Source organism: Pocillopora damicornis, chromosome 1 (assembly GCF_964200805.1).
Source record: "Pocillopora damicornis chromosome 1, jaPocDami1.2, whole genome shotgun sequence".
NCBI lineage: Eukaryota > Metazoa > Cnidaria > Anthozoa > Scleractinia > Pocilloporidae > Pocillopora > Pocillopora damicornis.
Window position 1 is genome coordinate 24,506,516 of NC_142670.1, and position 23,918 is coordinate 24,530,433.

At 40.2% G+C, this 23,918-nt stretch overlaps 1 protein-coding gene, 1 long non-coding RNA gene and 3 pseudogenes across 3 annotated transcripts in view; all 5 read left to right on the top strand.

Moving 5' to 3' along the window:
* LOC149052894 (zinc finger protein 862-like) overlaps nucleotides 1-4,020 on the top strand; it is a 7,241-nt pseudogene extending 3,221 nt beyond the window's left edge.
* Nucleotides 1-6,433, top strand: part of LOC149052893 (uncharacterized) — a 23,400-nt pseudogene extending 16,967 nt beyond the window's left edge. Inside the window, exon 3 of the transcript XR_016179660.1 lies at nucleotides 4,862-6,433. The product of XR_016179660.1 is annotated as an uncharacterized LOC149052893 (transcript). The remainder of the gene's footprint in view (nucleotides 1-4,861) is intronic.
* On the top strand, nucleotides 1,973-3,089 carry LOC149052895 (uncharacterized; annotated as a pseudogene).
* LOC149052896 (uncharacterized) lies at nucleotides 5,461-21,924 on the top strand. The gene is made up of 2 exons (XR_016186958.1): nucleotides 5,461-8,495; nucleotides 20,520-21,924. It is a non-coding gene; the product is annotated as an uncharacterized LOC149052896 (long non-coding RNA).
* LOC149052897 (uncharacterized) lies at nucleotides 11,947-14,907 on the top strand. The gene is made up of 4 exons (XM_089201599.1): nucleotides 11,947-12,040; nucleotides 12,288-12,481; nucleotides 13,123-13,230; nucleotides 13,674-14,907. Exons 1-4 carry the CDS (start codon nucleotides 11,952-11,954, stop codon nucleotides 14,021-14,023), a joined length of 741 nt encoding a protein of 246 aa, XP_089057725.1. The 5' UTR covers nucleotides 11,947-11,951; the 3' UTR covers nucleotides 14,024-14,907.
* Nucleotides 21,925-23,918: the final 1,994 nt, after the last annotated feature.

The following is a 23,918-nucleotide window of genomic DNA, read 5'->3' on the forward strand; positions in this document are numbered from 1 at the left end:
AAAGTGAAGTCACTATTAAAAAAAGAATCCTCAACATGACAGAACTTGTTGGAAAATTTGTTTCACACCTAAACGAGGAAGGCTTAAACATCAGTGACTACAGGTCATCAAAGCTCAAGCAACGACTGAGAGGAGCATTTGGAAAACAATTAGACTTTCGCAAGCCTTCTGATCCTAGCCAGCCGGAGCTTGTTTATAGCGCCAATGTCGAGAAGGGAGAAATCGTTGAGTCTTTGGTTTCGCATTCAGATATGACAGATGGTGGGTTAGAGTCTGGACTGGAGGAGATTGATGAGCAAGACCCAAGAGCCAGGAAGGACATTGCACATCAGGTTTATCATGCGTCAAAAGAACTGCGAAACCTTCTTCTGGACGTGAAGCCAGTTCTTTCATGGCCACCAAAGGCTGACGAGTTACAATCTGACGCTACTTTAGTGCCTGATATGTTGTACAATATGCTGGCTTGGATTCTTACCTCAGATACCGAATTTAGTACTGAATGGGTTACAAGTCTACCCAATCATGTTCATCGCTGGATTCTTTCGCTAGGACAGGATCTAATTCACTATGTTTCCCGGGGTCGCACTAAGACTCCCAAGCATGTGCCATTACCCATGACAGTCAAAAGCCTCACCGGGAGTGCCGAACTGGTAACTCTCTTGAACAGATTTGGTCATGGTCTTTCATATTCTCAGATCGAAGAGCTTGAGACAGCAATTGCTGAGCAGCGAATAACAAATCTCCGCAATGGTGTATTGTTGCCGACCGCATGCAGTCCCAGTGTTTCTGCCGTTTTCTGTTGGGATAACAATGACCTTCAGGAGGAGACTTTATCAGGTATCTAAAGAGAAGGACAAATTATCATTTTTGCATCGGCATTAATTTGATCTCTTTACCTTATCTCTTCATCTTTTCAGTTCCTCTGTTTTTACTTCAAAGTAAACGATTGATTTATAGCGCACGTACAATTGTCTCTTTATATTTTATAAAACAGGAACTATTTTGTTCTTAATGTAAGACTTTCGTATCCGTTTCCTAACAGGCAAGGGAATGACACACTGCACTAATGGTGTTGTTGTCCAACGAATACCGCTTACCTGTGCTCCACCACCAGACATTCAAGTTGAAGAAGCGCATCCTGAGAAGCGCACAGTCACACACATTGCCACCAATGTTATTCCTTATCATTCCGGTCGCCGACAGGGACCTGCTGCTGTGCGGATCCACATCAACTAAGTGATACAGACTATACCAGAAACCACACAGAGAGCTCGCTTAATCGACTTTGGATGGATACTGTGTCGACAGCCACTTGAAGATTCATTGTTTGCACTGTCTGTAGAGCATCCACAAGTCATACCAGCTTGGACAGCGTTCAATATTAAGATAATAGAAGGGAGGGGTCTTCGTGAGAGCTGCGTTGGGTATTGTCCAGTGATCGAAGCAAGCCCCACAGAGTTGCCGACGGTCTATTCACTATTACAGAGGTCTCTGCAGATGGCAGATCAACTCGGGCAGAGAGACGTGATCATAGTGTTTGATCAAGCTATATACGCCCAGGCCTTAGAGATAGTATGGCAAAATCCCCAGCAATTTCAGCGTGTGGTTCTTAGGATGGGAACATTTCATACGGTTTGCGCTTTCCTTGCTGCAATTGGCAAGAGGTTCTCCGGTGCCGCACTCGAAGACGTTGATTGAAAGTGGAATCGTTGCCACTGGTTCTGTCTCAGATGTGCTCCAAGGAAAGCATTACAACCGTGCTATTCGCACGCACAAGGTAAATATATTTGTTATTTTATTTACGGACAAAACCAAGATATATGCAGTTGTAACACAGGACGTGCGCACTTAAAAGGCATGTATATGTAAAAATAGTGGTTTTTCTTTTGAGATCGTTTTCGAGGCTCTGCATCGTCTACAGTAGCAGCAGTTCAAGGGATGGCTTGTTACTCAAGGGAAACGTACCAGTTACATGCATCTTATAAGTGCATTGCAGCTCGTCAGAGAGGAATGTAATGCTGAAAATTTTAATGTCGTCCTGTCCTCGCCAGAATTTGAAGAGCTAGCTAATCTTTACGAGCAGTACTGCAAAGATGAGAACGACGGTCCCCTGAAGATGTTCTGGAACTCCTTCTTGGAGATGGTAGCTACTCTGCTGTGTCTCATCAGGGCCACGAGAGAGGGGAATTGGGAGCTTCACCTGGAGTGCATTAAAGCTGTGCTTCTGTGGTTTTTTGCATATGACCACACAAATTACATACGGTATTTACCAGTGTACCTAGTTCACATGTTAGAACCTTCAGATACGCACCCCGAAGCTTACAGCTTGCTGTCTCAGGGAGACTTTGGTGTACAACGCACAACCTCCCATGGATTCTCGCAGCTTCCAGTTGACCAAACCATCGAACAAAGTTTAAACCGTAACACGAAAACTAAGGGTGACATAATAGGGTTAAGCCTTAAGAAGGGTGCTTTGCAGTGGTGGATGTTAACTGCTCATGCAAGAGCCAGCTTTGCCGATCGATGTAGAGAGATGGCTTCTTCGCATCCTCAGGACGAGATAAAGGGTCACAAGGAGTCGGGCTCGGTTCGCAAGAGAAAGGATGAAGAAGACGTGAAGAAGGTCATGGAGGTGATCAGTCAATGGAGGAATCCATTTGAGACAGCAGACGATCTCGTGAGTCTGAGCTCAGGTTCCATCGCAAGCAGCGCTTTGAAGGAAGACCTGCTAAAAGCAGAAGAGAAACGAAAGTCTGCGTTAGTGTAGTTGTACAAGTTAGTGTAGTTGTACAAGACCGGCTGACCAGCAGTGCAGTAGGGTTCTTTGAGACACTACCAAAGCTGAAGTTCGGAAATTCGGAGAGGTTAAGAAGACGGTTAATCAAGGGAGGAAGAGTTTTGTGCTCCGAGCTGATAGAAATCTTTTTTCCAGGCTCCTAGTCATCGGACAGAGTCTACAGATCGACCTGAGAGATCTCCCCACTCACGAACTAGAACCTGTGCCTTGGTCTCTGGCAACCTACGATGGCTCACTGGCGAACAACAGCTCTGTCCGCGACAGTGGAAAAAGTTCCTTGCTAATGGTTTGAACAAGACCAACCTCATGGAATTCCTTGCAGATGTGTGGGGGACCGACCAGCGCTTTGCCAGGAGGATCGGAGAAAGAACGCTGTTTGTCACTCATGGGGAGAGTTGCTTCTAGATAAGCGTTGACGCTCAAGGTAGCATTTCCTCCAGTATTGTGCTTGAACTCTGCAGCAACCAAGAAGAGGCAGATACCCGAATGTTTCTGCATGCCTTGCATGCCTCTGATGCGGCCCATCAACAGATCTTAATCTAGTCATCGGACACTGATGTAGAAGTATAGGTAGAAAAAGAAGGTAGGAAGGTAGAAGGTAGCAAAAACCTTAAGTCCGATAACACATTTGGATAGCTTATGATACAACAACTATATCTTGCAAATTTGAACCAATTTGGTTGATGTTTGTTAGAGGTGACCATTTATCTTCTTACCACGTCTATAGTAAGCAAATTCTCCTCACCTCACCCCCCCCCCATGGAAACAGCCCAATATCTCATTACAGCACACGTTACCGGTTTGAAAACAAGTAGATTCTAAAAATATAGGTCATAAGCTTTAATTTGATACCAAATTCACTATTTCCCAGGGGGGGTGCTACGAGGCATAACTTTTATGCCCCTTGGCTCATGGACTGCTACACTCGGACCAGTGCAAGGAACTTGTGGGTAACTCTGTACAGCGTTGGTTGGAGCAAAAAAAAAAGGCAAACCTTGCCTAAGAAAGGAGTATCAACAGATCACCATGGTTGTGTCAGAGTATGTAGAGATGGCAGATGTGGGAGTGCAGGTTGAAACTGTTGAAGCGGATCAATGAAATGGTCATCAAATGAGATGGCACTTGAACATGAAGTTGAAGTTGCAGCAGCTGCTTTAAAGCCAACAGACCAGCCTTATGACTCGGAATATGATTCACAAAACTTTGACAGTGATACTGACTAACTAATTTCTGATTAAAATGAGAACTTTTCTATGAGAAAAAGATCTTTACACTGAAATGCAGCACCAAAGGAACAAGCAGATATCATGAATCAAACCTTTGAGTTACAATGTGCTTTAAGTGGAACTTATACCTTTACGAAGGTAACATGATTATGTAAGATCCAACCAGCCTGATTTATACGAGTTAATAACTTATCAGACAGTATGTGGCCAAATTAACTTAAGGTTGCAGCTAAATACACTAAAAAAGTTTTTTCAAACAATGTAGGGTTTATTTTGCATTAAATACCTAACCATTGATCACCTCAAAGATTTTCAGAGTGATAGAAACAGCTATGTTCAAAGTGTCTATGAGGTTTAATTTTAAAGTAAAGAAAGTTGCTGTGTCCCTGAAAGAATTAAACTTTTTCTTGTTGTCTTGTTCTGGAACAAGGAAACCGAAGAAACTAAACCTTTATACCAAGTGCTAGTTCCCATTACTGAGTGGAGTATGTGCCTACCCAAGTTTACAAGTTGTCAAGTGGCAATATTTACCATAATCGGAAGCACTAGCTGTTAAAAAGATGTTAAAAAAATATCATTCCACTTTTTGTTTACACGATTGCATTATTGAAATGTCGCTGTATTTCTTTGAGTAACATGATTTTCACAGTATAATTGTAGCTTAATTCGTCCCTTTAATTTCCGAGTTTCATAGCCCAAAATACCAGGAAATGGATTTTCCAGCATTCAGTTTTCAAACATTTTCCGGAGGAGCATGCCCTCGGACCCCCCTAGAAATGATGGGCTATAGCCCATGGTATGGGTCCTCCAGACCCACAACCGATTACCTTTAAAAAAGCTTCGGCTTCTTAAAACCTTGTTGTGTTTACCAACACACTGGAAAACTTCCTTCAGTAAGTGCCTTCAGTGACTTTGCAAAACATTACTGAAAAAGTAGCAGAAACGCTTCTTGACGCCAGCAACATTCTTATCACTTTCGATCCTCGAACACATGTTGTCTAAAAACTGCAACATGTACTAAGCTCAGACAATCAAACCCTTGGAAAACTTGAAGCCATTGATGATAATGGAGCAACTGATGACAATGAAACAACTTCTGGAAATGACCCAACTGATCACAATGAAACAACTTCTAAATATGACGACAATAATTATTGGCTTGGTATCAGTAATGACAATAGAACAGAGGATGACACCTGGCTTGATGCCATTGATGACAACGGAGAACCTGGTGACAGTTGGCTTGATGCCACTGATGAAAATGGAGCTACTGATTTCAGAAAATTTCGCTGATATTTGATCAGATTAAGTTTATTATCAACCAGACTGAACTGTACGATGAAAGAGAATTAGTTATTTAGTAATTGTGACGTAACATATGTGATTGACGGGCGTACAGATATTCATGACAACTGATGACAGTTGCCTCAATGCTACTGATGATGATGGAGCCACTGGCTATATAGTCAAGATTCCAAAAGTTAAACTGTCGCACTAACAAAACTTCACCTGTGATTTCTATGGCTGATCTAACTGACTAATTTTGGCACTTCACTGTAACTTCATTTTCATTCCAATGCTACGCTCACTAGTAAAAGCATCTCTCGGATTCGCCTTCAGGCATCTTGTTCTTCATAATTTGAAAGCATTTAGTTTTAATCTTTGCAAATTACAACATTGTGAGTAATATCAAGTGGAGGGTCATTAGAATACTAGAGCTCATATACACCTCTGTTATCAGATGTGTTTACAAGTTAATCTTTCACTTAGTATATAACTTGAAATTGTTCAAGTATTGTCACTGAGCTAGTTTGGGTGTAACTTGATCTCAAATAGTGAAGTAGAGAGTCATCACTTCAGTCGTTGATCAAATAAGGATATTTTTCAACTTGCAATTTGTTTTTGTACATATAACCAAGAGAGTCAAAAAGGTATGAAGGAATCGTCACAGTAGACAAATGCCACTGAAAGTGTACATAAAGTACAACGACTGCTCCTGAAGTTCATAAGAGGGGCATTAGAAAGGAAATGCCCTGTATAAAAAACTCTAAACTCTTCAGAGAATGAGCTTGTCAGTGCTTTCACTCAAAAAATTGACAAAACAAGCAACAAAAATGATACCCATTCAGAGAAAGAAGTACCTGTGATGTCAGTGTCCAATTCAGCCGAGATCTACATGGAAATTAGTGGAGAAACACTGGAGATAATTTCTATGAAACTAGTGACCATAGTTTAATTTCTGATAATCTTGCTTTAGTTATTGTAGTATATAATTTGAAAAGGAGTTGGTCTTCTCAGTGTGTCACAAAGAGTCCAAGTATTTTATGTTAAAATATTATCATAATGTGATCATAGTTATCAAGATGCCATTATGAATTAAATTGAATGCTATGGAGCTCACTCTTCACCCTTCAAATCAGCCATAGCTTTTGCATGCATAAATCACTTGAAACACATCTAACATTGTACTAATTGATACCTTTGCAAACAAATGTACTAAACCGATTCACCTTGAAACCAGGTGTTCACAAAGTACACAAAATCCTTGGAAGTTTACATGCAGGCACCAACATAAATGGAGGTAAATTTACTTGCACCCTCTTGGGAGCAACTTTTATGTTGTTTTGTAAATGTTTCCTTCAAGAATTTAACACCACCCAAATACTAACGTTTTAGTCTAATTATTGTTTAATCAAGACATCTTTTTTTATTGGTTCTGGGATGCTGGTGTTGAGTTTGAGGATCTTGGTCTTTTCCTTCTGCATGTTATGGCCAATTTGGGTTCAGGTGGCTCTTAGCAAAAAGGTCTTATATTGCATCTGCTGTTGGCTATGGGAGAGAAGCACCAGTTCATCCAGCTGCATCCACATTGTCCACTGGATTAAATTTCTTCTCTGGGCTGTTGTGTCCCTTTAGATTATGACAAATTTCATTCATGGGTCATATTGTTATATGCAGCAGCAGCAGTTTAAACCCAACCCCTCCAAGATTGAAACCATACTCAAGATGGAGCCACCTTTAGACAAAGCAGGTGTCAAAAGACTGAGAGGGACTACCAACTACCTCTCAAAATTTTCCCCTTAACTCACTGGTGTTGTGCATACCATCAGTAACCCAAGGGATTCCGATACTGAATGGACCTGGGACCCTACTCGAGACAAAGCTTTTCAATAAATCAAGCACCTACAGGAAGGAAAACCCCTTGCACACACCAACAGTTGCTGCATAACTGTCTATTTAAACCACAAACCGCTAGAGGGTATCACAAAAAGGCCCCTCAATAGAGCCCCTCCAAGGCATGTTGGTTTTGGCACTTGCCGATTACATCAAAGTACAACATCAAAATTGCAAAGAAATGTTACTGGCAGACACCCTGAGCCAGGCACACCTCCCACAAACCAGCAAAAGACAAATATGAAGAATACAAAACTATCAATGTTGTGACCTTCCTTGTGATGTCCAATGAAAGAATATGGGAGATCCATCAACCACCAACAGTGAACCAGCTCTCCTATCACAGAAGCAAATCATCCCAGAGGGTGGTCAGAGGAAAACTCCCAACTACACTCTTTTCTTACACCACACTTCAGCATCCACAATAAACTGGCACTCACTGATAGCCTACTTTTGCAAGGAGGAAGATAATTCATCCCCAAGGAAATAGGACCTCGGAGACCTACCGTATGGACATCATGTAATAGAGGTAATGATAATGACACTCACTCAAGAAACATGACATATTGTAATCTAATCTAAATCTATTGTACCCCCTTTACAGAAACACCTTTGAAGAGAGGGGATGCACCTTTGCTGAAAGAACTGCAAAAGACTGGAATAAGGTATCCAAATCCATAAGAACTGAGATGTCCTTGAAATCTCTCATGACAAAATTACTGAAATCTGTCTTAAACTCTCACAGGTCAAAGAGATGGTTTGAAATACATTAGCACAATACAAACTGTAAAAATATTGCCCATAGTTTATTAACAAACTTGAATTAATTGCTATAATAGATTATTTTCCATATTGCATCTTCATTTTTATCACCTATTTTTTACAATCTCTATTAGAAATATTTTATTGGAACCATTTTAAGATATATCTGCAACTAATTTTAAAACTTTTAACCTTTAGTACTAGGTGTAGGTTTTTGATTGAAATGTATTTTACTTTTAGAGGGACACAGATTTGTCAGTTATTTTAATTACTGTATAGTGTTACCCTCATAAAAGAGTCCCTTACTTTGATCAAGAAAGACATCTATGTGCATCATCAAGGCCAAGGAACATGCTTGCAGAGTGCCTGCCAACATGTGTTCTGGCCTGGCATGAATGCTGAGTTCAAAGAGTGGATTAAATCATGCACAACTTGCCAATTGTTCTACCAGACACATTGCAAGGAAACCTTTAAGAGCGATGAAATCCCTGAACAGGCTTGGGAGAAAATTGGCCGTGACCTGTTCTCATATCAAGGTAAATTACATATCATGGTAAGTTACATGTACAATCTGCTATAAGTCCAACTTCACCAGGTCAAGTCAATTTCACTAGGAAATGAAGTTTCTTGTAAAAAATTGACACTACGAGTTTAGAGCTAAATCATTCAATCAATTCAGTTAAGATTAACATATCAAGGCGAAATTCACATTAAAATCATGTTCAATTTAAAAGTGGACACCCTTGAGATGACTAACTGGCTGCAAACAATACTTTAAATTTTCCATCCTTCCTACTTTTATTATCATAGTTATTACTATTATTATATGATAATACTACCTTCCAGATCTAAAGCTCTCTCAAAGTGTTTTTAGCAGAAATTTCAAGTCAACCCTGCCAGTGAATAAAATCAAATTATGGACCTGTCAAAACTCATATGTGTTAACACATTAGGTCTGTGGTCTTGTGCATATCCCTTAGGACACATAGGCACACGACATGTAGGTCTCAGAGTTGTTTCCACTTCTTTGTTAACTAAAAGATAGGTCAAGTATCTTTACAATATGTCTGTCAAACACAACGAAATCACCAAGGGAAACCTCAAATGTCGGTTAGTTGGCCTTCTGCATTGAGCTATTGAATTACTTAGCTTCCTATCTTATTCTCTTCACTGAAAATGAATTGTACATCAAGGACACTGCTAACTTTGCTGCATACTCACAAAACCCCATAGTGGATAAAAACATCACCCCCATATAACAAAATGTTTCTCCACTGAGAAAGTTGCTTCAGACAACACATTTGATTACATCATTGATCCAATCTATGATCAATCGCAAAAGACTACCACAAAGTAGCTCTTAAGTTATGCTTCAGGAACTCTTCAATGGCCATTCATACAAGCATTTTGATGCACGTAGCATGAACAATCCTCAGCCTCCAGTCCATACCAAGATCTTTATATGTCCAAATTAGACAACAAGGTAGCTCCTTTAAACCCAAACTGCCACAGTATGACTATGATGTCAATGGTAGCTTCTCAAAAGAGGGAAGATAAACCATATAAAACAAGAAGCATAAAGAAGTATAAGGGACCTGTGACATCAAAGTCCAATTCCACTGAGTTTTACATGGAAATTAGTTTAGAGACACTGGAGATAATTTTAATGAAACCAGTGAACAAAGGGTTCTCCTTGTCAGGTGGCAACCGGTAAAATTTACTGCTTGTAAGTCAGAGCACTCATCACTGCCTGCAAACGCCCAGAACCCTTAAAAAAATATGTATTTATGGTAAGCTAATCTGGTAAGAAAGTGTAACAGCAAGCCAATAGTGCGCACTATTATAAATCTACATGTGCTTAAGTTAGCTGGATCATGTGTACTATAGGTGGACTCGGTCGACATATCGGGCGACAGTCGACCGATATATCGGTCGACTGTCGGTCGACTATCGGTCGACTATCGGTCGACTATCGGTCGACTATCGGTCGACTATCGGTCGATGCTCGACCGACTATCGGACGATAGTCGACCGATACTCGACCGATAGTCGACCGATATATCGGTCGACTGTCGCCCGATGCATCGACCGATATATATCGGTCAAGTATTGGTCAAGTATCGGTCAAGTATCGGTCAAGTACCGGTCAAGTATCGGTCAAGTATCGGTCAAGTATCGGTCAAGTATCGGTCAAGTATCGGTCAAGTATCGGTCAAGTATCGGTCAAGTATCGGTCAAGTATCGGTCAAGTATCGGTCAAGTATCGGTCAAGTATCGGTCAAGTATCGGTCAAGTATCGGTCAAGTATCGGTCAAGTATCGGTCAAGTATCGGTCAAGTATCGGTCAAGTATCGGTCAAGTATCGGTCAAGTATCGGTCAAGTATCGGTCAAGTATCGGTCAAGTATCGGTCAAGTATCGGTCAAGTATCGGTCAAGTATCGGTCAAGTATCGGTCAAGTATCGGTCAAGTATCGGTCAAGTATCGGTCAAGTATCGGTCAAGTATCGGTCAAGTATCGGTCAAGTATCGGTCAAGTATCGGTCAAGTATCGGTCAAGTATCGGTCAAGTATCGGTCAAGTATCGGTCAAGTATCGGTCAAGTATCGGTCAAGTATCGGTCAAGTATCGGTCAAGTATCGGTCAAGTATCGGTCAAGTATCGGTCAAGTATCGGTCAAGTATCGGTCAAGTATCGGTCAAGTATCGGTCAAGTATCGGTCAAGTATCGGTCAAGTATCGGTCAAGTATCGGTCAAGTATCGGTCAAGTATCGGTCAAGTATCGGTCAAGTATCGGTCAAGTATCGGTCAAGTATCGGTCAAGTATCGGTCAAGTATCGGTCAAGTATCGGTCAAGTATCGGTCAAGTATCGGTCAAGTATCGGTCAAGTATCGGTCAAGTATCGGTCAAGTATCGGTCAAGTATCGGTCAAGTATCGGTCAAGTATCGGTCAAGTATCGGTCAAGTATCGGTCAAGTATCGGTCAAGTATCGGTCAAGTAGCGGTCAAGTAGCGGTCAAGTAGCGGTCAAGTAGCGGTCAAGTAGCGGTCAAGTAGCGGTCAAGTATCGGTCAAGTATCGGTCAAGTATCGGTCAAGTATCGGTCAAGTAGCGGTCAAGTAGCGGTCAAGTAGCGGTCAAGCAGCGGTCAAGCAGCGGTCAAGGATCGGTCAAGGATCGGTCAAGGGTCGGTCAAGTGTCGGTCAAGTGTCGGTCAAGTGTCGGTCAAGTGTCGGTCAAGTGTCGGTCAAGTGTCGGTCAAGTGTCGGCCAAGTGTCGGCCAAGTATCGGTCAAGTATCGGTCAAGTATCGGCCAAGTATAGGTTCACTTACCGACCATATCGCTCAGAAGAAAATAGGCTAAGAAAGAGTGCGAGGTTTTTTCGATATATGTTCCCATTTGGTAATGGAAAAATACATTGTAAAGTTGGTCGCTCTTGTGTAACTAATGTTGTGCCTTAACGTATTTCCATTATTCCTAAAACTACCCGGCTTATGCTTTATCCCTGATGTCATGCTGCCCTTAATCCAACTTACCTAAAATAATCATTATTCCATAGCTCTTATAGCTCTAACAGGGCCTCAACGTTATATTCCTTGTTCAACGTTACCGATATTAACTGTCCAATTTATGTCGGTAATGGGATCCACCTAAATTGTATCAGCTAAAATTGCAGTGTGTAACTGCCCAGCTAAACGAAAAGTAAATGATCTTTTGAAACTGAACTAGGCGGTTAAACTCATGAGCAAAGCGATTTTATAAAGACTTCTTTTTGCAGTGCAAGGTCAGCCGTTGTTTGTTTTTTTTTATTATTCTTGTTATTTTACCTAGAATAGGGCGTCTTTTTGGGGGTTTGGGCCTTAACAACGGTATCAATTTTTTTCATCCTTAAATAGGGAACTCCGCGGCACCCACCTGTCGGAAATACAGAACTTATCCGCTTATAAGAACCTAGAATTCACGAACCTGTTAGACTAAAAATACGTGGAGTCATGGACAGTGAAACTCCCAAGAAGAAGAGTGTGGACAAGACGCCGCGTACAAGTAAACGAAATGCGGAATCCGGTGATCTGGACGAATGGTAAGGCATAATGTTTATTCGCTAATTCAAGGTGAAACAATCAAAACAAATATTTTGAAGCAAGCCACCTTCTGATGATGATGATTTAGCGTCAAGTTTATTTTAGATTATAACAGACTAAAGAATATATACATCGAAAATAGATCACAAACAAACAAACAAACATGAAACAAAACTAATCAGTTGCATGGGATATCCGTTCAAACCGGCATTTGTGAGTTAACTAGTTTGTTTCATTTGTTTACAGTGTAGAGGAAACCAGTAAAGCCGCCCGCGGGAAGGGAGAGAAGACAAGTTCGACTAAAAAGTTTAAAGACATGAAAAGTGACCTCGAAGCTGCCCGAGAACGGATTCGGCGATCCGACGAACTATACAACAAGATGGAGGCCGAGTATCAAGCTACCATAGCGGCAATGCAAAAACGCATTGAGGAGCTAGAAGGTACGAAAAAACAATTATCACAAATGTATGTTTCCATCGTTTTTTGCCAATTTTGTGGACTCAAACGGGAATCACCGCGATTGTAGGAGAGAGAAACGCAAAGAAGTTACCTATGTTCTTCAGGCTAATCTTAATGAAATTTTTTCTCATGTCGAGGACAATGAGTCGACATTGAGTGAAGAATGACGTGCATTAATAATTCGCCCACTTATTTGCATCTCATTGAAAAAGAATGGCGAACATTGATAGGTACCTCAATCTTTAAAATACACACGGACAAGTATAAATGACCAAGTATTCGAGAATTTTATCTTACCCTGCTACACGTGTTAATGAATTTAAAACCACACCCACTCAACCTTTATACCTGCACTGTATAATGAACAACATAGGGAGCTCCCGAAGATTTTAACACAATTTCCGATCGTTCTCCTCCGTGTAAAAACTCCACCGTTCTTGCTACAATTTTTTCGGAGGATCGTTTCCAATCGTGTAGTAACTATTTACAATCGATACTTTGGAAATGATAAGGGTTGGGGATTATTTGAGGCGTGGCGTTGTATAAATCTGTTGTTGTATGAAGCTTAAGTCAGTCCAGGGATACGATTGCAGTTAAATTAGTATATGTTTTGGCTTTGTAGGGGCGACTTTTCAAGACGGAGACGTTGAGGACGAATTGTGCGAAACCGAAGAGGAGGAGCCAAAGCCAATGGAGCCAAAAAAAGACAAGTGCTCAAAAAATTCCCGAGGTTTGTTAGAAATTTGACTGAACACATTGCATCCTTAAAAGATCGTCAAAGATAACAAAAAATCTAGCAGAAAAGTGACGTAGGCGATGGGGACGATAAAGTTAATACGTCTCTTGCAAATTATCTGAAAATTCTCCACGAACTATTGCCGGACGACTTTTCTGAACTGCCCAAATAAAAAAATACGAGAAACTGTTTGTGAAATGTGATAAGGTTCAGTAACACTTTGGACTTTCTGACTTACTATCGCGCTATACCGCCGGATTGTAAAAGAGTAAGTATACGACCACGGCTGCTAATTCTAGAAGAAAATGTACATGATAATTTGACAAATATCTGCCAAACTTATCCTTTAGAATAGGTAAAGTTTCAATATTTCATAAATTGGGGAAACGAATGGTAATAAATTCTGAATAAGGACATTTTTCTTTCTAATATTCTAGGAACGGTCCAAGGATCCAATTTACAAGGAATTCATGACAGGTATTTAGGCGTTCTCGAAACAATGAAAGAGAACCAGTGCTCCCTTGCAGAGGCCATGCGACTTTCTGGTGTCCCACGGAACATCCTCAGGGACTTTATAGGCATCTGCGAACTCAGAATCATCGACAAAGAAAAGTACGAGAGCGTGGTCCAATTAGTTAAGGAAAAGACGGGTAAGGTGTCGATGAAATTAATTGAATCGAAATGTAGGGAAGCGCTCAGTGATTATCGCGCCCAATCAAGTAGGTTAAAAACCGAGCAAAACCTTCTCCCGTTTTACCCAAAGGATGATTTTTATATGGGAAAATAATTAAAGAAATTAATTAAACTAGTTCATCCATTATCTTACCGTATTTACTCTATGAAGCGCCACGTTTATTCTTTTTTTTTTCGGTGCGGGACGCTCATTAGAGAGCGGAGCTTATTCAACAACCATTATATTTCTGAAAAAAAAAAAAAAAAGAAAAAAGATAGCTATAAGGAAATTATAACCATAGCCTTCTCAAACTGAAAAATATTATACTATGGTTATGTTCCAATGTAGTTTCCTCAAATAAGTGCCGCCGGCAATATTAGATGCGGCACTCATTCTGGGTGGGGCTCAAACGATTAAATACGGTGATTTTATTGATTATTTACCACTATAGATTTTTTTTTCTATTGGTCTCAGTTTTGTTTTTTTTTCTTTCCGGCTATGACCCCTAGAACGTTTGTTGTTATTAGGTGTAACTCGCTTGAATTCTTCGACGCTGTTACTTTTTGGGTTTTAGGTTAAATAAGATTCTGTGTTTTTGTTTTTTTTATAATATTTTCATCTCCACGGACAGTTTATACTTAGCAATGTGTTAACAGAGTAAAATTTTGGCTAAAAGAAATTGTTGTTAGGATTTAAAGAAAAAGGCCCTTTTAATGTGTGCCAAGAAAATGTTTTAGATCACTAAGTTTTGAAGGAATTTTGGTTGTTGTTACTGTTCTTTAGGCTTTAAATGTAGAGCATAATGATAATAAAATGCTATGCAATAAGGTTGGTGCACCTTTTTGGAAAACGAAAACGAGTAACCAAAAATTACTGCTTTTGGAACGAACTTCGTAGCTGATAGTGAACTGTTGATAGTTATTAATTACACATCCACTTTTATATTGTACAAAACCATAACAAATGATTATCCTGAAATAAAGTTAATGATTGAAAGATGTGTAGCAATGTGAAGCAATTATTATCTTAATCTCCATGATCCTCGTTATTTTTAATGGACGGAAATTAGAAAGTTAAATGGGGGAGGGGACTGAGGGGAATTTTCGAGCTGCAAGCATTTTTTTTCCCCCTCATTTTTCCTACAGAGGAAAGTTTTCGGGGAAAACCCCGGCACATCTTTGGAAGGAAAAAAAATTGAAACAAAACTTTAACCGCGCTACTCTCTTGGCGCGTCAGTAGTTCCCTCTCCATCCACTCAAATTAGAGAGCTCAGTTTTACCACTCGAAAAATCTTGCCTTTTTACAAATCAAAGGAAAGAAAGTCAATTAAGCTTTCGCTAAAATGCATGCGATCGAAAACCATTTCCCATTTGAGTTTTGGAATGTAATTTTTTTTGGATGACAAACTGCAGTTACCAGTATACATCTTGTATTACGGAGGACAGTAAGGAAATTAACCAATGTTTTTTAAAACACTTGCACACAGCCATTGTTTTGCTCCATAAATCATTTATTTTTCCAGGCTCTCGGTGCGATCTTCGTCACCGTGTTTACTGTGACGCACAAAATCTTGCAGCACCTATAATTGTTAGTGCACCTATAATTCGTGTTTAAACCTCTCGAACGCGGAGTAACCGTTTATGTCCCCCCTTTATTCCACCAGTCCCCCCTCCAAAGAAATGTGAGCGCGCTTTCTTTTCTCTATTCCCAGCCTTCTTGTGACACAAATAGGCCGCTGCGGGGGAGAGAGTGTAAACAGCCATTTCAAGAAAGGTTGTCGTACAAGAGCGTAAAACCGTGCGCTACAATACCAACAGGTTGTATGAGCAACAGTTATTTGCTTTTGTTTGATCGAAGCTCACAGTCTAAGCCGGAAGGAAGGAGAATCCATGAACATGCGTGCTCATGCTATCTCTCTCTATTGCGTTGAAGCAACGAGAACTTCGACCAAGCAGTGGTAAATTACTTTAACCCATAAAGCCATTTGGTATTGTTGCATACGCTTTTAAGCTTTTGTCGGACAAATATCTCGAAACAGTTATATCCCTATAAAGTGGATTTACAAAGCTACGGAACCTAATACGATCTATATTTTCAACCGTCACCACCATTTAATACACCAGCGTTGAAGACTACATCATCGGAAAGTGAAATTTCTTTACTCGCGGTCCAATGGGAACAAACAGGGTTAGAATTGTTTTGACGTTTACTAAAAACACGCGCTTGATATAGAATGAAATAGAAATCAAAACTTTATGAGTGCGGCTGGAAGTATTGCGAGTTCACCCTACCGACGTCCCGTTTGCCGTTATGTCTCAAACTGGAGGTTTTTAACCCTTTAAATAGTCGAATTGTGTGCTCTTTATCGACAGACGGTGACACTTTTTTTTAAAGAATAATGACAGCGGCGGCGGAAAAAAAAATTAAAATGCCATTCATTGTCCAATGAAATAAGCTTCCAAAGCACAGATAATAAAACCAAATATAACCTAACCTTTGAAAAGGGTGTAGTAAGTCTCCAACGCATGAACATCGTGCGTTGTAGATCTCATAATTTTGATCTACTGTAAGTGAACACAGATCCTTAATTCTCACACCACATCTATCTCCGGAAAAGTAACAGGCGAAGTCAATAGGTTGAATATACTTGAAAAACTAGAGAGGGTAAGGGACCGTGCACTTAGGTATGACATGTATTTATAGCAAAGACCCTTCATTAAGAAAGAATGCTCAATTTGATTGGTTTAAATAACACATTAAAAGGTCGTCTCACCCAAGATATGTTAATTACGATAGACAGATGTTTTCAAAAGAAGACACCCACCACTACAGCTAATTCATTTCAAGTAAAGAACACGTATCTTAATGAAAGGGGCACAAATATGCTTTGATACCTAAATTAACATGTACAAAACATGGTCTAAGGTCTCTTCGTTACTTCGCCGCTGTAAGGACTTGGAATTCGCTACCGGAGACGACACGCACCATGGCCGGCACAAGAGAAATCTAAAACTGGATTCCAGACATGCAATTTGCATCTAAATTATGAGGTAATCATATTACTTATAAGAGTTTTATATCTTTTATCGTGAAATAAACCCTCCTCCCCGGGGGGCAATGAATTATCGGCCAAGTATCAGTGAAGTATCGGTGAAGTGTCGGTCAAGTATCGGTGAAGTGTCGGTCAAGTATCGGTGAAGTACCGGTGAAGTACCGGTCACGTATCAGTCAAGTGTCGGTCAAGTATCGGTCAAGTATCGGTCAAGTATCGGTCAAGTATCGGTCAAGTATCGGTCATGTATCGGTCAAGTATCGGTCAAGTATCGGTCAAGTGTCGGTCAAGTATCGGTCAAGTGTCGGTGATGTATCGGTCATGTATCGGTCAAGTATCGGTCAAGCATCGGTCAAGTATCGGTCAAGCATCGGTCAAGTATCGGTCAAGTATCGGTCAAGTATCGGTCAAGTATCGGTCATGTATCGGTCAAGTATCGGTCATGTATCGGTCATGTATCGGTCAAGTATCGGTCATGTATCGGTCAAGTATCGGTCAAGTATCGGTCATGTATCGGTCGAGTATCGATGGTTTAAGACTATATCGGTCGACACATTTATCGGTCGACTATCGACCGATAGTCGGTCGACTATCGACCAATAGTCGACCGATAGGCGTGAGTGGCCCAGTGGTCAGAGCGCTGGACTCTGGGTCGGACGGCCCGGGTTCGAGTCCTGGATGGGGCACCACGTTGTGGCCTTAAGCAAGTCGCTTCACTCACCTTGCTTCGTCTTCTCGGATAAGACGTTAAGCCGGAGGTCCCGTCTCCTGCAGGGTTTGGGATAGGAGATGTTAATTTCCCACGCACGAGATTACTGTGTGATGGATGTCCTCCCCTGGGTTGGGTTGGGTGGATTTCTGAGTGAGGGCCACAAGTTTATTAGCTATGCTATTATGTGTTACCCTCGTAAAATAAATAAAGTCTTTATAGTCGGTCGACTATCGACCGATAGTCGACCGATAGTCGACCGACATATCGGGCGACTATCGCCCGATATGTCGACCGAGTCCACCTATAGTACACATGATCCAGTTAGCTAACACTGACTGGTACCTTTTGAATTTCAAAGCAAGTTAGAGTGATTTTTCGTGGGCTTTCTGCTAAATCTCATGACATTTGTCAGTTCTCTGTACGTGCAAATGTGGTGTCGTTTAGTTGTTCAGTTTCCATGATGAAACGGCAGCAAACAATGCTATCGTTTCTGTCCAGTAATGGACATGGGGACAAAGCTAGTCTTCATCGTGAAATTCTACTTGAAATGTGTTTCAGACAATGGTTTGAAAGGAGCCTTGAAAATAAAATCTCTCGACAGCGTAAAAGTTCTGAATTTGAGATGATTAGAACACGAATTGTGATTCGATTTCACAATGATGCGATTTGCAGCTGACACTGCAATATGCCATGTAAGTGACACCTCAGATACCACCTAAAATCGAAGAGAGACCAGTTTTCATTGTAAGCAGTTGGAAAGAGCATAGTCAAATATAATGCTTTTTAACAAAATTTTACTTTGTTTTGTTCAACCTCTGAACATAAAGATGTGTCTTTTGAATTATGAATTTTTCAATAGAGAATTTTTGATAGGCACGATGTACTGTATGCTTTAGGGAATGACAAAGTTGAGAATGACTAGCCAAAAAAAAAAATGAAAACAAACTGCCGAAAAACAAGAGACAACTAATTTGAGACAAAATCGCGATGACAAATATTTACGCTAACAATGGAGAGAAAGGCTAACAAAGGAATGTAACTTTCGTGGTCAGACTAATTACTATCTGTGAAGGGTTTTTCACCTTTCCTGATTTGAGCGCATGTGCTGTTGCTCAGCAGTCAAGCAAGGGGTTTCTAAACCGAGGAGCAGCAGACCGCAGACACTTCCGGAACCTGCGGAACCTCCAGAACCTGGTTTTTATAAAAGAAAAGTGATCAAATAAAATAAACATTAAAAAGATCTGAACACTGTCTGAAAGTTCGTTTTCGGGTATAATGAAGAATACTTTAAAATAGAAATATGTTTTAATTCTCCTTGACGTCCGACTTTAACTATGGCGACATTCACAGTACTAGTATAAGGGTATGTAATATCATTAGGAGCAATTAGCAGTCACCTACTCTGAGTGTTAATAATTGAACGGAAGTTTGAAAGTTCGAGGTCCTCTAACGGTTTGGTTACCGCGGCAAACCTTTCGGCTGGAATAATCAATTCATTGCACATGACCCTGGAATAGGGAACACGACTGTAAATTAACATTATCGCCCTTGATGCTTGAAGATTTTCGGGGTGATCGAGGCGTCCGGAGCGAAGTTCACAGCGTTTCGCTTCCAGCAGATTGGTTGGTTGGCGTAACTCGCAGACACATTTTGGATTGGAGGGTTGAAGCTGAAATCTGGCGAAGAGATAGTGCAACATCTCATTGATAACCGTCGCTAGTTAGGAGGGATTTTCAGTAGACTGGTGTTAATTCCAGTTTGAGATGGAGGAAGTCGCGACTGGCAGCCACCAAGTTGCAAGCCTTGTCTCCCTTTCCTCTCTTAACGGCCTCCGGCCAAAAGTAACTTTGTAAAAAGACGTTTGAGACGACCCATGAAGGCTTAAAAATATCAAAAATGCGCGGTTAATAATTTATTGAACTTAATTGAGATATTGACACCAGATGCAATTTAGATATGTAATATTCAGAGCTTTAGTCATAACCCTTAGAGATTTTGACATGAGGACATGCCACTCCGTGCTCCGCTCCTAAAACCCTTAAGACCGCCCTGGCGAGCACGAGCAAAATTCTACGTTCAAGTAAAGGAACAACTAACTCACAAGAAGGAATGCCCAGTGATAACAATTTCGAAGAAGTAACCCGACTAGTCAAGAGTTTGGTGGTAAAAGTCGATAAGCTTGACTCGGACAGCCAAGGCCGCCATGATGTCTTGTGTCTTAAGCTTCAACAACTCGAGTCCAAAACTGCTAACCTGTCGGGTGAGATTCACGACCTACAACAAGGGCTTGATTTTACTAATAAGGAGGTGGAGACGTTAAAAGATACCTTGAGTAATAAAGTGGACTGCACTCGGATTGCCATATTGGAAAAAAGACTCGAAGACCTCGAGAACCGATCAAAAAGAAACAATATTGTCTTCTGGAACATTCCTGAAGGCGCCAAGAAAGATTCTTCCTGTCAAGACATCGTGAGCAGTGGTCATAGAAGAATAATTTTCCCGTATAAGAGATACATGTGATAGGTTACCCTCCATCATTCACTGCACAGAGTCCTTTCAATCACTCGAGTTCTTTATCGATATCTGGAAGATCGATAGATATTGGTCTGGAAACAACCTATAATGTGGAGCCATCTGCTAAAAACAACACTTCCGACGAAACTGCGCATATTCTTGTAAACCAGCGTCAACCTTAAGATGCTTTTTCCTACTGAGACACATAAGATATGAACATTCCCACTAACAAGAGTCTTGATTTTATTGCATCTATCTCACGTTGTTTTAGGTGAAAGAATGAATATCATGCATAGGTAGTTGACTTTCTTTTCTTCTTTTTAAACTTTCAGGAAACAAAAGGAAACGAAAACGCGGTGCCACTGAACGTTTCGACATAGAATCTGGTCAGCCTTTGCGAAAATCCCCATGTTTCGCCACATGGAGGCAGAGGAACATCAAACTGAGTCACCTTTAACAAAGGTGAAGATTGAGCTTCCGAATCTACCCACAGAGGATATGGGTGAACCGACTGACACAGCAACAGCACATTTTTTCTAGTTTATGGTTGACTGAAATATTCACTCGTTCCTGAAAAACCCGCGATTCGTTACTGTTTTAAATTCTAAAATATTGACATTAAGAATAAGCGGTTGACTCTATTTGCAAATGATAGGAAAGACCAGGAAACGAAAGCGTAGTGCTCGACAAAGTTTAGATACATCTGATGAGTCATTACGAAAATCGCGACGTTTAGTCATGGAGACAAATGCACCACAGGTTGAATCTCCACGAGCTGAAGGCGAGAAAGAAGATGTTGTGACTTATCTCAAAGGAACATGCTTAGTTTTGGGTCTATGGTTGACTGAAATATTTAATTAATCTGTTACTCAGCAAACCACAACTTGATTTTACCGAGTTTTTAATCGCCTAAATATATCATTGGACAAAATCATGCGTGCAATTATCTCTTGGATGACTCATAAACGTCACTGGAGGATGATGTTAAGCTATGCAGAAATGACAACTTACACAGCGTCGAGACTAGTTTACTCCTTTGGTATCCAGGATTAGTTCGTAGTTGTTGACTTAGTTAAATTACATCGATAGTGTCATGTCCATCACGGATGTTTTGGAAACTTTTGTGGGATCTATTAGTGCGATTCAGTGTGATTATGGCTATGTGATTTTAATGTTACTACCATCTTTTGTTTATATTTAGAGCCATCTACTAATTTTAATGTCTCAATGCGTAATTTAAATGCCTCCATGCCTATCTTTTCCTTGAACCAGGATGGTGATCACTTACATATCCCTTCGAGGAGATTTCTGAGGTGGATGAAAGGAATATATTTGGTTTCAGGTTATTGTTGAGCCTTCTCAGAGAAAAAGGGGGAAACGTTAAAGAGCCAGAGAAGTGTGAGACGGGGATTAATTTGTTCATGAGGTATGTCTTGAGTATGAACCAAATGTGGTTCAGTCAAGCAGCCCCAAATGAGACTGAAAGTTTGTAAATGGTGTTTTATTGGGATGGGCTGTAGGAGTACCTTAAATGTCAATCAAAGAAAAATATGGACACCTAGACTTTTCCGGAACAATGGTTGCATTATGACTAAACACATGGAAGGTCAGGAAATGAAAGCAAACCAATTAGCGTTGCTGTGTGCAGTTAAAGATTTCTTATTATCCTTAATATAATCAGGGTAATCTGATTTTGAAAGCGATTATATTGCAGCATTACAGATATGATCAGATTTATAACTCGAGTGCGAGTATGAGGAGAATATTTTCTTGACATTTTTCGCCTCAGGCTGAAGTATGGGCACAAACTAAACTCTTCAAATGGCGACGACGACGGAGAAGGAACTAAGAGTGAAAACAACTGGACAGGATGTTTCACAAATTAATTTTCTTTTCCACAAATTATTATAACTTGAAAGTAAGAAGTATCGTGCCACTTGATAACTAGTTTAAAAAAAGGAAAGAAATGCAAAGAACAACTGTTTTCAGAAAATCTACTTGAGTCGAAACTTTCTTGTCGATAGCAACCAAAAAAACAAAACAAAAAAAAAAGGACGAAAAAAATAAAAAAGACCAATCCTCCCAGAAACAAAAACATTATCACAAAATTTGCTTTCTCAAAATAGCACTAATTGGATGCTAAAGCCGAAACTTTTTTGTTAATTAGAACGAAAAGAAAAAATAACGATAAAAAAAGACAATCAACAAGTAACGCCAATTTTGTTTGTATTCTTCAAATGGAAACAAACCTTATACCAAAAAGGGACACTATTTGTCATTATAACGTAGCGGGCGCGCAAGTTCTACCTGTTTCCTAAGGAGCTGCCATGGTAAAAATCCTTATGTACCGCACGGCCGTGCATCATGCAATTTCACTTCGATTGAAGGTTCCGTCGAGTTAGGCCGAGAGATTTCAAAACTTTCCAATTTTTTCCCAATGTATCCTGATTGGGATAGACCTTTTGGAGCTCAAAACGGAAAGAGTATATGTTATATAATACTCGTGTCGAAAAGCAATTAGCATAAAGCTCTTTCAAGCGACGATATGAATTAGAGCTAAAAACAAAACTGAGCTTTCTGGCTTCAATTGACGCTTTACGACGTCGGTAAAGTCTATATGAGAACGGTGATTATTATTTTGAAGTGTTGGTATGTCCCAAAAGTGTTTTGCAATGGTAGATTTTGTTTTGAAATCAAGTTGTACAATTTCGGAATTTTCTATACAAGGCTAAGCAGTTTTCTGGTTTTAATTTCAAGCAGGGTAAATCTACCACACGGGTCTCGTAAATGCAAGAAATTAATAAGTTTTTCGCTTCGTTTTTCTAACGGTTGATATTATTTTAAGTGTTAATATTTCCTAAAAGTACCGTTCAATAGAGAATTTTGAATTTCAAAACCATACAATTTCAGAATATTCAAATTTTTTGACACAAACTGCAATGTCGCGCCTCGAGCAACTCTAACGCTTCCCTCGTGCTCTCTAAACTTCCTTCATGCATCCATAACTCACTATACGCACGCTAAGTATGGACCAATTCTTTAATAAAAATAACATAAAAAAAATGGTGTAGAAGGTCAATCTTTGAGCAGTTGAGAGTTACGAGAGGAGTTAGTTATTTTACCGATAAGGAAGTAAGAAAGTTACTCTTTGAGTTGATTCGTTAGGTAACATCCATTGTTGTTTTGGACTGGAAAAACCTTCTCTTTCCTTTTGCCTACGAGAAATCTGGGAAGAGGTTGACGAGTCTCACGAGGAAGTGAAGTGTCTTTTTCACAGCACATTGACAACAAGGGAAAAAACGTTAAACAACGTGCTTATTCGATCAGCCAAGGTAATGCAGAGGAAAATTGACTAATTTAAAGGCAGTGACAAACGACATTATGCATAGAAAGAAAATAATAAGCGAAAAGAAAGTGGATGCAATGAAAAAGTTCCGAACCAGGCCATGGCTAAAATAACGATTAAATTAAAATCTAATTGCAAAAGTCACAAAAGATTTCGGCTCCCAATGGATCTGGGATTGACCGAGCATACAACCCTTAAGAGTAGGCTTTGAAATGCCATTTTCTTTTTGTTGTACCCAAGTCTACGTCCTATGTAGAATGGGACGTTACAATTGGCTTTGCATCGAAAACAAACGGAACTCGTTCGCCGAAACATGCTTGATTAACCAAATTCCCTGATACCTTCAACTGTTTTTCTTGCCATCCCTAGGCAGACTTGAATAAGC